At 50.8% G+C, this 14,060-nt stretch overlaps 1 protein-coding gene across 4 annotated transcripts in view; it reads left to right on the top strand.

The window, feature by feature from the left end:
• Positions 1-14,060, top strand: part of Apba2 (amyloid beta precursor protein binding family A member 2) — a 63,871-nt gene that overhangs the window by 44,704 nt on the left and 5,107 nt on the right. For all 4 annotated transcript variants that reach the window (XM_076848867.2, XM_076848865.2, XM_076848866.2 and 1 more), the window contains 4 exons: positions 3,460-3,645; positions 7,473-7,652; positions 8,749-8,961; positions 10,462-10,581. In XM_076848867.2, the coding sequence (XP_076704982.1) occupies positions 3,460-3,645; positions 7,473-7,652; positions 8,749-8,961; positions 10,462-10,581 (699 nt within the window). The remainder of the gene's footprint in view (positions 1-3,459; positions 3,646-7,472; positions 7,653-8,748; positions 8,962-10,461; positions 10,582-14,060) is intronic.

Below are 14,060 nucleotides of genomic sequence, written 5' to 3'. Positions count from 1 at the left end.
AACTATTAATACTATCTTCTACGATCTATACCAGCCTGCTGAAATGAACAAAGATGAACTTAGTAGGTAGCAGATGAGCTATGTGTCACTTCCTGAGGGATTAAGAGGCCAGGAGTGGGTGGGGAAAACCAGCTGGGAGCCCTGAGCTCCTCCTCTGCTTCCCCATTCATGGGGTTCCTAGAATTTGGGGGCAGAGGAAGCAGTAGGGCATATCTTGGAGCTGAAATAACCCCATTATATGGCTCATGCTGAGGCTCACTCCCTACCCCGAGCATCATGTTGCCTTGCCCAGCTACTGAGGCCCTTGGCATATCCCAAGGTGGGTAATGGACTCAACTTCCTCCTCTCGTGTCGTCTCCGTGTCTAGGCCTGTGCTTTGTCCCACTGATCTTTGTGTCTCACCCCCCACTCCCATCTTCCTTCTGTAGAGTCTTCCAAGTGATCAGAACTTGATGAGCAACTTTGATTCTGGCAGGGGCCAGGCATCTGCTGTGTGATGCTTCAGACTTGGACTTTGTTTCTTCATCCTTTGTGGATACAGTCTGAATTCACTCCCCCCTCATACCTCTCCATCCTCTATCTTTCATCTACCCACCTGTGTTGGGGATCCACCCTAAGTGAGTCTCTAAGAAGACCACCCTAAGTGAGTCTCTAAGAAGACTCAAGGATTTGGGCATATTGATGTATCCGTTCACCAAATGGATACAGAGCAAAATCAGTGTATTAGTCAGCTTTACGTCTCTGTGACAAAATACCTGAGATAATCAGCTTGCAAAGAGGAAGAGTTTATTTTGGTTCATAGTTTCAAAAGTTTCAGTCCAAAGTGAGTTGGCCTCATTGCCTTTGGACCTGTAGTGAGGTAGCACATCATGGTGGGAGCATAAGGTAGAGGAAATTGCTCACTACATAAGGGTCAGGGAGTGAAGAGAGAAACAGGAAAGGACCAGGATCCCAACATTTCCTCCAAGGGCACATACCCTATAACCTAACTTTCTCCCACTGGGCCCCATGTCTTAAAGGTTTCACCATGTCTCCATTGCACCATGGGCTAGGGACCAGATCTCCAACACAGGAGCTTTTGGAGGGCATTCCAGACCCAAACTATACCACTCAGCAAAGGGAAAGGTGTGTGGATGAAATCTAGGAGATACCTGGATTGTGTTTCCAGAATCTTCTCCCTGTGGAGTCCCATGAGACCTGCTGAATTGCCCCAGCAATGATTGTGAAGTTTTATCTACCAGGGAGGCTCACAGAGACTCAGAACCCAAGGTCTTTATTAGGGGATGGTCATGCAGGCATGCTCTGCCCAGCATGTAGCAAAATTCTAGACTCCCAGGAAAAGCAGAGATATTCATCTTAGGATATGTTGTTTGTGCAGGTAAGGCTGAATGAGTCCTCCTAATCAGTTAAGGGTGGTGGCAAATCCACTGAAATCCAGGTTCCCAAATGCCACTTGAAGACGGACCTTACAGGCCTTTATCAGTAGACAGCTGTCTCACCTGCTGTGGTGACTCTTCTCTGCACTCCACCCTCTTGCTCATATTCCTGTGCTACACCCAGGGTAGGAGGATGGGCCATTGGTGGTTTGAGAACTTGTCCCAAGTCACTGTTTAGGATGAACTGGAAGGAGTGGCTTGAACAGGAAATTGGTTTGACTAAAATATAAAAGTGTTGACTGAAGGGATGGAGAGGAGGGAACAGGTGAGAGACTGTGGAGGTAGAAGTGGTCAGAAAGGGCAGGAGAGAGAATGGCCACCATGTTGATGGGCAGCCTCTGTCTGAGGAAGACGTCTCTGCTATTGATAGGAAATTGGATAGTGGTCAGAAATCAGGAGACGCTGAAGAACTACTCTCACTCTTCCCTTTTCCAGGGTCCCTCCCTTGTGTCTTGTGATCATGAACCCCCAGTAGCATGGGCCAGAAAACAAATCACCCTCTTACACAAATGTGTGCAATATTCACTGCAAGACATGATTCTGTGGGGAAGAATAGGGCACCAGAGGTCACAGAAACACCCGATTTTCTTTTGTGAAAGGAAAGCAAAGGCACAGAAGACCTACTGATCAGCTTTTCAGAGCCTTTGTGTGCCTCCTTGTTAGAGAGGAGTCACGGGCAAGATGCTTGGTGGAGGTTCCTGCCAGATGACAAGAGCCATCAATAGTAGTGGACCTGGGGCCTGGGACTCCAAGTCAGCTATGGAAACCCATGGATGGGAGGCAGACATGCTGCCTCAGTGTCTCCTGACTTGGGCCCAGGCTGCTTGTGCTCCCTGGGAAGAGCTTATCTAGTGGACATCATTGGCCTCCCTGCCTTGCTTCTCTGGGCCGGGCCACTTTTGAGCCTACACAAGGCCACGTGCCTTGTAGGGAAGGTCCTTATCCAGAGCCACAAATGTCCTCTAATCCTAATGAGGATAGGGTACCCCATCTCATGTCTACCTGGGTGCAGGCAGAGCCAAATGTTGGTTACTTTGGTTTCAAATCAGCATCCTAAAATGCTCTGAAATAACCCCATTATATGGCTCATGCTGAGGCTCACTCCTACCCCGAGCATCTGTTGTCTAGAACTATGGTTCTCAACTGGGACCATTTTGCCTCCCCCCCCCCACTCCTGCTCCCCAGGATATTTGGCAATTACTGGAGATGTTTTTTGGTTTTCTCCTTAAGAAGAGGAGGTACTATTGCATCTAGGGGTAGAGAGAGGCCAGGGATGCTCCGAATATCCTCCAAGGTACAAGACAGCCCTGTGCAATAAAGAGTGGCTTGTCCATCTGTTAAAGGGCACCTAGGTTGGCTCCACAGTTTAGCTATTGTGAATTGAGCTTCTATAAACATTGATGTGGCTGTGTCCCTGTAGTATGCTGATTTTAAATTCTTTGGATATGTACTGAGGAGTCGGATAACTGGGTCAAATGGTGGATCCATTCCAAGTGTTTGAGGAATCTCCATACTGCTTTCCGGAGTAGCTGCACCATTTGCAGTCCCACTAGCAATGTATGAGTGTGCCTTTTCCCCCACATCCTCGCCAACATTTCTTGTTGCTTGTATTCTTGATAATTGTCTTTCTGACTGGAGTGAGATGAAGTCTCAGTGTGGTTTTAATTTATAATGTTCTAATTGCTAAAGATATTGAACATTTTTTTCGTATACTTGACTTTCTTTTGTACATATATGAATATACCACAGTGAATCTCACCATTGTGTACATCCACAAGACTGGGGTCCTCATTAGACTAAGATATATTCCATGCTTGTATAATTATATCAAAATGGACTCTACTGTCATGTAAAACTAAAAAGAACCTAATTTAAAAAAAAATAAATAAAAAGAATGACCCAGCAGTACCAGCAGTGACATTCACCCAGCAGTGAATATCAGTAAGGTCAAGGTTGAGAAACGCCAGATTAAAGTGATTTTCACTGGCTTGTCCTCACTGGGCCTTCCTTTCCCTCCCGATAGGAGACCATGATGGACCATGCCTTGCGTACCATCTCCTACATTGCTGACATTGGGAACATCGTAGTGCTGATGGCCAGACGCCGCATGCCCCGGTCAGCCTCTCAAGATTGCATTGAGACCACACCGGGGGCCCAGGAGGGGAAGAAGCAGTATAAAATGATCTGCCACGTGTTCGAGTCAGAAGATGTAAGTAAACACAAGAGTGGGAAAGGCCTTCCCCCCGACAGCCCTGTGCCTTATGGTGGCCCCATGATCCCAGGCACTTTTCGAAACCACCTAGCAAGGGGAAGCCCTGTGTGCCATGTGAACATTTCCAATGGCATTAGTGGTGCATTTTTTCACATTCTTCAAGTTTGTGAAGATAGCGAAGACAGTTTTATTTCACTTCATGAAAGGGGTTCTTCGGGAGCTGTTTATAAATCTAATCTTAGTTAAATGTACAAAGGGAACTATCCATTTGAAGAAATCATTTATAAAACCTCTCCCCTCCTAAAATAAAGTTAATGTTTGCCTAAATATTCTATTGATAAAATATCCATTTTTGCCTGCCAGGGTTGTATATCTGCATCTGAAGTTGAGCTCTGCCTTTGTACTTGTCATTTCACAGCATAACAAGTTAAAAAATAATTTTGAAGTTCAAAATACCATAGATCTCGCCAAGAGGCCATAAAGTGGCATGTGCTTATAGCCCCAGCTACTCAGGGAGCTGAAGTGGGAGGATGGCTTGAGCCCAGAAGTTCAGGATTGAATTGTTGCCCAGCCTAGGCAACAGAGGAAGATGGTCTTGGAAAACAGCAACAACAAAAGATCTGGGCAGGGTGGTGGACACTTGTAATCCCAGCTACTCAGGAGGCTGAGGCAGGAGGATTCAAGTTCAAGGCCAGCCTGGGCAACTTAACAAGATCCTTTCTCCAAATAGAATTTTAAAAAGGCCAAGGATATGCCTTTGTGGCAGAGTGTTGCCTAGCTAGCATGCAAAAGGCCCTGGATTCAATTCGGATACCACAGAAAGGTAGGGGTCGGGGGAACTCAGGAGAGAGTGAAACTAGTCTCTTGACAGACCCCTTTGCAGATTGATATTCCCAGGGACCACCAAGGAGGCTTTTGCTGAGCCCTTCCTATTGATATTGTCAGAGTGGAATTTTTGATCATGATCTATTCTCCATGGACCCATTCTATTCTGTGAAGACAGGTCATTTCAAGCTTTGTTAGTAGTGACCCCTTTTAGGCAGCAGTAAGTGCCAAAGTGCAAGGCATTCTTGTTCACATGAGGACTTGAAGGAGTTCTGGGACTGATAGCCATAGAAAGGGTCTCGATATTTTTATGATTATGAAATATGGCATAGAAACTATATTTGAAAAGAGGATGCAAACTTGTGGGTAAGGGCAGTCATCTTTTTCCCAAGAAGTTGTCAACGTAGAACGCTTGGAAGCAACGGCAAATTTATAGGGTGCAGACATGATTTCAGTACAGACCTACTTAAGCATATATATATATATATATACTTTTCACTATTATGTAGAGGTCTGTGGACACCTGGATGAGCATTTATCATTGAGTGGGGACTTGGGGATATCTTAGAGACCTGGCACGGGTGTGGAGCCTCAAATAATGGTGTATGCAAGAAGCAGGCCAAATGGCAGGGAGCTAATGGCCAGCTAGTGTGAAAATCAAGGAGCAGGGAGTAGCAAGAGTTTCCATGGCACAACCAGTATGGACGGTTGAGGGTTAAAGTCAGGAGCTGCCCACTGTAGGCACACAAACAGGACACAGGGCTGTCACAGTGGGAAGGGCGAATGAATGGGTCCTTGAAAAAATGAGGAAAGGATCTGTCTAGGTAGAGCAAGCGGAGTTTCAGAAATGTGGTCCAGATGGCTACTCAGTCTTGATTTCTTCCCTGTAGGAGGGAGCCCAGCTGCTCTGGGACTGAGGCAACGGTAGATGAAGCTGCACACATGAAAGTGCCAGGAAAACGTGGTGCTGGGCACAGCATCCTCTTCCTCCCTGTCTTCACGCAACCCACATGTAGGAGGCCACCTCTGAGCAGCAGCCTGCCTGCTGCCCAGGCCCTGGCTGAGAGCCCTTGGCACCTGGCCTCCTGCTGGGTCCAGGGCAGGACTCCTAGCTTCACAGCAGTGAACATCCTCAGGCCTGGCTGTGAGCTGGGCCAAGCAAGGAGCCGCTTGTCTAAGGATGCTGGAGTTGGGCCTCAGCCGGCCAGAGAGGGCCCTCTGAGCTGGCCTCTGCCCAGGTAGAAGGGAAGCCAGGACACAGGCTAAAGGGGGAACTGGGAAGCAGGCAGCCAGCAGGACTCTGCAGGTTTCTGGATTGTGCCCAGAGGGGATACCCATCCCCAGGGTGCCTGGCTGTCTTTTTTCTCCCTCAGAGGGGCCATGGAGTTAGGATGAGGATCAAAATGTTGTCCAAGGAAAGGAGCTTTGGGGGTTAGGAACATGGTCCCCAGAGATCCCAAGATGGGAATCCGGGGGCAGCAGGCAGCCTGAGTCCAGCCTTTGGTCTAGTGGTCAAGAAATCTGATGCTGTCCGACTGCCCTTCCAGCCAGATGACCTCCTTCAGGTGGAGACAACCAGGTGCTGAGGGGTGAGACAACCCTGAGATCCCTGTCGGTACAGGACAGACCCACTGATGCTCCAGGACCCCGTGTCCACAGCGCTCAGCTTTTCCCCTAGGCCCCTCCCTCCTTGGACTGGTGTCGCCTGCCCTTTCAGGAGCCCAATCTCTGCTCTGCGCCTGTCCAGTCCGACAGCGCCACCTGGTGGTACCCGGGCAACCACATCAGCCCGCCACCAACACGTTGGTCATGAGAACAAGGGAGATTGTTGATGTGTCCTTCCTATAAATGGTTTAGAGCCTAATCAGTGCGGGTAGTTCAACCTAGAATCAGTGCCTATTTAAGGAAAGGCCCAGATGCTCTGCAAATATGATCTGGCCCAGTGCGCCTTCCTAAATGCATATTCATTTGCAGCACTTAAATCATGCATTGTGCAGTAAGAAAGGAATTTAGGCCAATTCCTTTCTTTTCACCTTTGAGCCGATTTGCTGGGGGCGCCTTGATAGCAAATGGGAGGTAGGTGGGGAGCATGGGCAGACCTGCGCTGGGCTCGTACAGCCCAGGGCTTGGAGCAGGAGAAGATACTGCTGTGTGCTGAGATGTCACCCAAAGTCCCACTGCCATCCCAAGGCTGCTCTGCTGTCATGAGCTTGCTACGCCTAGTCCAGGAGCTGGGAATCTTTAGCTCTCGCCTCTCATCATCCTGTCTGCACACCAGCAGGGGGCAGAAAAGGCCCCATCCTGAAGTGTCAGTGTCCAAGGCCTCTGTATTGTCAGAGTCAGTAACATCCACAGAAATGGTTCAGTTGAAGGAACAAGAAAAGATCTGCTCCATAGGGCCTGCACTGACGTGCCAAGGTGTCAGGCCTCTCATGGGCCACAGCCTTGCTTATGAGAGCAACAGAATACTCACGCTGGCCCCCACCCAGCTGGTACTAGGTTCTGTAGCTCAGGAGAAATAGATGTGGGAGGACCAATTAACCATGTCTGTGATGCTCCCTGGAAAGCATACCTCAAATCTATTTTTGGAGTAAGATGGGTAAAAAGAAAATACAGTACAGTTACCAATTAAAGCAATCAAATATGACATTTAGCAAATACGTCACCATTTTCTCTGACTTTATTTGAAATCATGGCTTGTCCTGGAATGTCTGGGACATAAAGGAGCTCAGGAAGGTACAGTCAGGACCAGGCCCTGATGGTACAAGACAAGCAAATTGGTTTACCTGTGGTAGCCCATGGTGGGATATCAGCAGAAGACAGCTGTCACCTGCCAAGGGCCCAGGGTTACTCTCTTGTTCTTTTAAGCCCAAGCAAGGGTCCCTTTGGAGGTTTCAGGACACCCTCTGCACCCACAGCTGCTGTGGCCCCTCCACCAGGGACCCTGTGAAACCTGTATTTTCAAACTTGTGTCTAGTGGGCTTGCTCCCTCCCCACAGGCCCAACTCATAGCCCAGTCCATCGGGCAGGCCTTCAGTGTGGCCTACCAGGAGTTTCTGCGGGCCAATGGCATCAACCCAGAAGACCTCAGCCAGAAGGAGTACAGCGACATCATCAACACCCAGGAGATGTACAACGATGACCTCATCCACTTCTCCAACTCTGAGAACTGCAAGGAGGTAGGCCCTCTGCAGGCCACTGGAAGCCTATTCCACTGGCTTCTGCTCTCCAAGCCAAGTTCTTGAGGAACTCAGTCAAGGCAGCCTTGCAACACCCAATGCTTCCCCACCTCAGCTTGCCAGGCTAGGGCTAGAGTGAGGCTTCATTTGTCTCTCAGATGCACATCACTGCCTCACAGCAGACTCGGGGGCTGCCCAGCATGTACATCTTGCTCCTGCCTTGAGCTGAGCTGGTGTGTGAAATGAGATGTTTCTAACAAAGAAGCTGATTACAATCAGTGTTAATGACCTTGAAAATGTGCCTTCTAATGCTGCTATTATCATCAACTGGCACTCAGCACCCAGGAGATATTTCTGAAAAGCATGTGGGAGGCATCTTTAAAATAGGGAACTTGGGTGCTCTGGCAGGGCAGTTTTGAAGTTGTCAGCGGAAGAGGCCTCAGCAGGTTCCCCTGGGGGTGGCCCCTACCATGACTGTTTCTAGAATAGATGAATTTATCTGCCTGTGAATGAATGCTCCTGACCTGTTTGTTGAATGAATGAACAAACGATCCTGGCTACTTATTGAATGAGTGAATGAGTAAATAATGATCCTGGATCCTTATCAAATGAATGAATCTGAGTATATCTTGAATGAATGCTCTTGACTGTTTGTTGAATGAAGTGACAGGTTGTTTTCTGAGAGAGCCACTCTTGAGGCAAAGAAAAACAGAACTTCCTAGATAAGAGGAAAGCCTGGGAGCAGAGGATGGGCTCTCGGACGCTGAGAACATGCCTCTGGCCTCTGTGAATTTGGGGGTGGGGAGCAGAAGCCAGGAAATGGGAGTCCTGCTTGGGGTTGGGGGCTTCCATGCTGGGTATAGGAGGAGATGAACCCTGGGCTTCCAGGTTCCCTGAGTTGGTGGGCCCCAGAGGGTCTTGGGACCCCAAGTTGGGTGAGGTCAGGGGACAAGGCAGACTTCTCTTGTCTGAGATGAACTGGCCAAGAGGCAAGTCAGGACTCACCGGATCCAGGTCAGGCCAGTCCTTCTGTAGGTGCTTGGCCCAGAACCTGGACCCCACTCTGGGCCCTCTCACCCTGTCCATTCCCTTGCAGCTACAGCTGGAGAAGCACAAGGGTGAGATTCTGGGCGTGGTGGTCGTAGAGTCGGGCTGGGGCTCCATCCTGCCTACGGTGATCCTGGCAAACATGATGAATGGAGGCCCAGCAGCTCGTTCTGGGAAGCTGAGCATCGGGGACCAGATCATGTCCATCAATGGCACCAGCCTGGTGGGGCTGCCTCTCGCCACCTGCCAGGGCATCATCAAGGTGGGTGCATTGGGAACCTCTGCCTGGTGGTCTCCTCAGCCCTATCTCATTTGACCCATGTCAGGGCACTGAGGTTCAGAGAGAACCACCTGGTGACTGGTCAGTGGCAGAGTAAAAGTTTGAAGCCAAGACTCAACCCCATGATTAACATCAGAAATACTCAGGCAGCCCTGGGAAGGCGCTGGGGGAAGGTTCCTACTCCCGTAGCCCAGGGCTGAATCACGTCGGCCTGAGGCAAGGGGCTGAGGACCTGTGGGCATATGATGCCAAACTCACTTGGGTTTACCTGGTACTTTCCCAGGTTAGCACTGAAAGTCCCACTTCTGGAAACCCCCGTGGTCCTGGTGGACTGGAGGAATGGATCAGCCATGTGGATCGTGTGCTAGAAAGGCCATTTTGACCATCTGACCCATGGGCTTGTAGTTTTGGGAGACATGAGTTGCCTGTCCCCAAGAGGATCAGGCAGAGGGGACACAAGCAAGTGGATGGGGGGGCCTTTACACTTGGCTGCCTCAGGAGGGGCAGACTCCATACAGCAGCCTGTTGGTGGCAGCTCCTGTGACCCATAAGTGGCCTCACCCCTATCCCTCTGTGGTCCTGGTGCTGGAAGAATTCCCTTTTGTCCTGAGAGATGAAGGGCACCCCAAGACCAGAATATTCTGCAAATGGGCTTTTGGAGCTGACCCAGTGGAGCCTCTGCCCAGTGGGAAATGAATATAGAGAGACCCTGCAGCTCTGGGGGCTGTTGTGCATGAGGGCTGTCCCCACCTCCAGGCAGGCTAAAACTAGAGCCATATTAAGGGCTGGGGCCCTCCCCTGCCTCTGGACTTCTGCCTGACCCCAGGACTGCAGTCTCGGGGGGGGGGCGCTCACTGATAATCATGTCCTCCCTGGGGCCTGATGTGACTCTAGCCCACCTTGATGCAGCACCCAAAACCTCCGGTATTCTGGATGCTGAGTCTCATTGAGCTGTCCCTCTTGGCACTGTCATTATTGGAGGATGTTTGGTTGAAGAAGTATCCCCCACAGTCCTTCCAAAGAGGAAGTTCTCCTTCTGCCTTCAGCATGCTGGCAGCCCCTCCCGTGAGCACCCTGAGGGTGACCCTGAAGCTCAACCCATTGGTTCTCAGTGGCTCTCAGAGCCTGGCTTCTGACTCCTGAAATGGCTAGTTTATGCACAGGTCAGAGACAGCACCAGCCTATGGTGGGCCACCGTATACACTGCCACCCGGGATACCCAGCTACTGTCCTGAGAATCAGGATAATGTTCATTCCCTGCATAGAGGAGACGCTGAGGTGGAGAAATGACTTCCTGAGGAAATGAGTGAATGACTGAGTGACCTGTGTTTATTGGGCACAGTGAGGCTGATAGCTCACCGAGGCTGAGAAGTGTATTCTCATGAGCACACCCTCCCCGGGCCCGGGGCACGTTCCCACCTTTCTGCCCAACAAAGTGATATCTAAGACCCTGCCTGTGACTCTTGTGCCCATGCTGTGCAGGGCCTGAAGAACCAGACCCAGGTGAAGCTCAACATCGTCAGCTGCCCCCCGGTCACCACGGTCCTCATCAAGCGGCCAGACCTCAAGTACCAGCTGGGCTTCAGTGTGCAGAATGGAATCGTGAGTCTACTTCCCCACCCTGGGCCGCCTTCGCCACATGTGGGGACGGGGCGTCAGGAGCTTGGTGATGGCAGCTCTTGTCTGGTTGGAAGGCCATGGGCACAGCTGCCATTAGCCAAGCCACATGGGGAAGGAATTTTCAGTGGATCCCTGGGGGCTGGCCTAGCTAGAAAAGGAGGCCAGGAAAGGAGTGGTCCCTAAGCCCTGTCTAGGCACCTATGTCCCAGTGATGGCTAAACTTAGCAAATATCTGCTTGGGGGGGTGGGGGCAGCAGGCTTTGGTAGCAACCATAGCTTGAATACACACAATTCATAGTGACATCAGACTCACCATGCTCCACAAATGCATGATCACTCATTGGTTCACCCCTTTCTTCATTGTTCATTTACTCATTCAGCGATTCAGCAGACATTTGTGAAATACCTGCCCTGAATCAGGCTCCATGTCAGACACTAAGGAGGCAGGAGGGCTGCCTGGAGGAGGTGTTCCTGGGGCTTGAGTGAATACTGGGCTGGCCAAAATCTGTGCCTGGTCCTCAAGCCAAAGTTCTTCAGTTTAAAGTTTCCCACCTTCTCTTTGACCTAAGTGTCGTTGGCATGAGTTTTTTTTTTTCCTTGGTGTTTTCCTCCTGCAAAGGTCCCAGAGGACAGTGATGTGGCCACTAAATGAGTGTTAAAGAGCTGAGGAGAGAGTGTAAGGAGGAAGTGGTGTCAGGGTGAGTGGGGAGGATGTGTGTGCTCACCAATAGCACCGAGGAAAGACACGAGGAGAACATTCTAGAAAGACAACTACAAATGAGAGAAAAGTTTTCTTACTGTGAGTCGGTAGGGAGTCCCCCGGCCTCCACATCTGCAAGCTGTGCGGAGGCTACGCTGAGCCTGGGAGTTGTCCCGGGACCTCAGGTCAAGGTCCACCACTGTTGAGGTCACAGGAAGGATGTGCAGAACAGAGGTCCGGAAGTGGGAGCAGAGAGACGAGGAGGGTTTGTGCCTTGTGAGGCTAAGGCAAGAGGAAAAGAGAGGTAGTGCTGTGGCCAGCCTCAGGTCAGAGCCGTGAGCCTCAGTCAGGGACAGCCAGGTAGGGCCAGGTGACCATGACAGGCCACAGGCTCTCTCCCACCCACCTTCCGGGGAGGTGCTGGAGGTCCCGCAGCAGCTTCCCACTGGGAGGAAGGTGAGTGGGAGGAGGCATTTGGGAGACCTGATGGCACTGGCTTCTCGGGTTCAAATCCCTTGCCCCAGGGTCAGGATGCAACCAATGGCTCAGAGACTGTGACCTCCGCTTCCTGCCCACCAGTCAGTGCCTGGCCTGGCACCTGGGGCTCCTGCTGCCCCCTCCCCTGGCCCTGCAGCAACGACTCTCTTCCCTGGGCCTCCCTGCCCACAGGTCTCCCTGCCCCAGTGCCTGGAAAAGCTCCCTTGAACCCCCTCCGACCTTTCCCAGGCCCCCAGCCCCAGTGCTCACTCTGCCTGGCCAGGGATGGCCAGGGGCCACTGGGATAGTAGGAGATGGCTGGCAGTGAGTAGGGAGTCCCCAGCCTCCACAGTGCCTGGCGAGGCAGTGACTGGGCAGGGGGGTAGAGGGCACCTACTAGGTAATGGCATTTGTCAGCTCTGCCACAGACAGACTGTGGTTTTCTGCCTGATTACTGCAGAAACACCCCCTGGGGCAGGTGGCGGGGCTTCATATGGTGGTGAGCAGAGATGAACTGTGTCCCAGCACTAGGGCAGCTAAGTAGGTCTGGGTGTGGCAGGGGAGGAGAGAGAGAGAGAGGCCCCTGGACACCCGTCCCCCGCTCTACCTCCCTTTTTTTAAAATCCCAACTCTTCTAGAACATCTATTTTTCTTTATCTTTTTCTCTTTTTTTAATAATTATGGTAAAATAAAAGCAACAAAAAACTTACCATCTTAGCCATCTTTAAGTGTAAGGCTTAGAAGTGTCACATACATTCACATGGCTGTACAACCAGTCTCCAGGACTTGTTTCATCTTGAAAACTGACACTCGGTCCCCATTAAACAATGGGACCTCCCCATTTCCCCTCCCACAGCCTCCATGATATTTTCTGTTATAAACTGGAGTACTCTAGGTACCTCATTATAAGTGGAACCGTGACATATTTGTCCTCCTGTGACTGCCTTGTTTTACTTAACATAATGTCCTTGAGGTTTATCCCATAAACAAGTATCAGAATTTCCTTCCTTTTTACGGCTGAATAATATTCCACTGTATGGATGTGCTACATTTTATTTATCCATCCATCCCTCCATGGACACTTGGGTCGCTCCCACCTCTTGGTGCCTGTGAACCGTGCTGTGGGCACATGGGTGTGCAGCTCATCTTTCCTCCAGTCCCATCTAGTCTCAGCATCTCAGTCTCTCCAGTCCACCTGTCGGGGGTCAGTTCCAGGAACCAGAAAATGGAATCTTCCACCATGGACAAGCATATTGAGGGCATCCTTGGGGCAACCGGTGTTTGGGAGGGTCCAGTTAAAGAATGGTCCAGTTTAAGAATGGCATCATCTGTCACCATTTCACAGAAGAGGACCTAGGGTCGGGGAGGTGAAGTAACTTGCCCCAGGCCTCTCAGCTGGGAAGAGGCAGAGCAGGGACGAAGGGAACACGCCTGTCGCCTCTTTGCATGGTGTCAGGGTGTCAGTGGAGGGTGCATGTGTGGATCGGGAGCACCGTGACCAGTGCAGGACTCCTATGCTTACATCTAGGGCCCAGGGTTTTAAAAAGTAGGCATCAGAGATGCCCACGAGGCCCATGATCACGGCTTCAGTTCAGGTCCTTGAGCTAGTCCACCCTCCTGCTGGGCCCACAGGGAGCATAGCGCCCATTGGCTGCTGCGCTCCATGGAGTCAGGGGTCCCCTGTGTCTCCTGGAAAAGTTTGCCCACATCTGAGCTGGTTTTGCATAAGCACCTTTTCCATTTGCAGCCTCATTACTCCTGAAGTAACAAAGCATTAGCAGACAAACCCCTGATGATCCAATTAATGCTCTTTCCAAATGGATCCGCCTCTCTCTTCCCACAATATCTTCCAAGAAATCAAGAACCCTCCAGCTTGGAGACCGTCTTCTTCCCCCAAAGTGCACAACATGAAGTTAGAATATGTCACCGTCTCAGTCTCTGCAGGGCCAGCCTTGGTCGGCAAGACCTCTGCCTCATGCATGTTCCCCCACCCCACACCTCCTGCTCCCCTTTCTCACTGTCACCAGATTCTGACAGCTTGTGTGTCGGGGTCAGAGTGTGTTCTGCCAGCAGCACCCCTCCTAAGGCACAAACCCATTTTCACCCTCTTTGTCTTCTTTTCCCCTTTGGTCCTCTTTTCTCAAGTCTCCATGAATAGACAGACAGCCACCACCAGGGACTTAGCCAAAATAGCCCTTTCTAAGGAAGGCCCTCTTCTGGCCAGGCCAGAGGAGTGACATAGGTGATCCCGAATCACCTTCTTCTGGATTGTCAGTTTTGACAC

Source organism: Callospermophilus lateralis, chromosome 3 (assembly GCF_048772815.1).
Source record: "Callospermophilus lateralis isolate mCalLat2 chromosome 3, mCalLat2.hap1, whole genome shotgun sequence".
Lineage (NCBI taxonomy): Eukaryota > Metazoa > Chordata > Mammalia > Rodentia > Sciuridae > Callospermophilus > Callospermophilus lateralis.
This window is presented reverse-complemented; position numbering and strand designations above follow the sequence as displayed.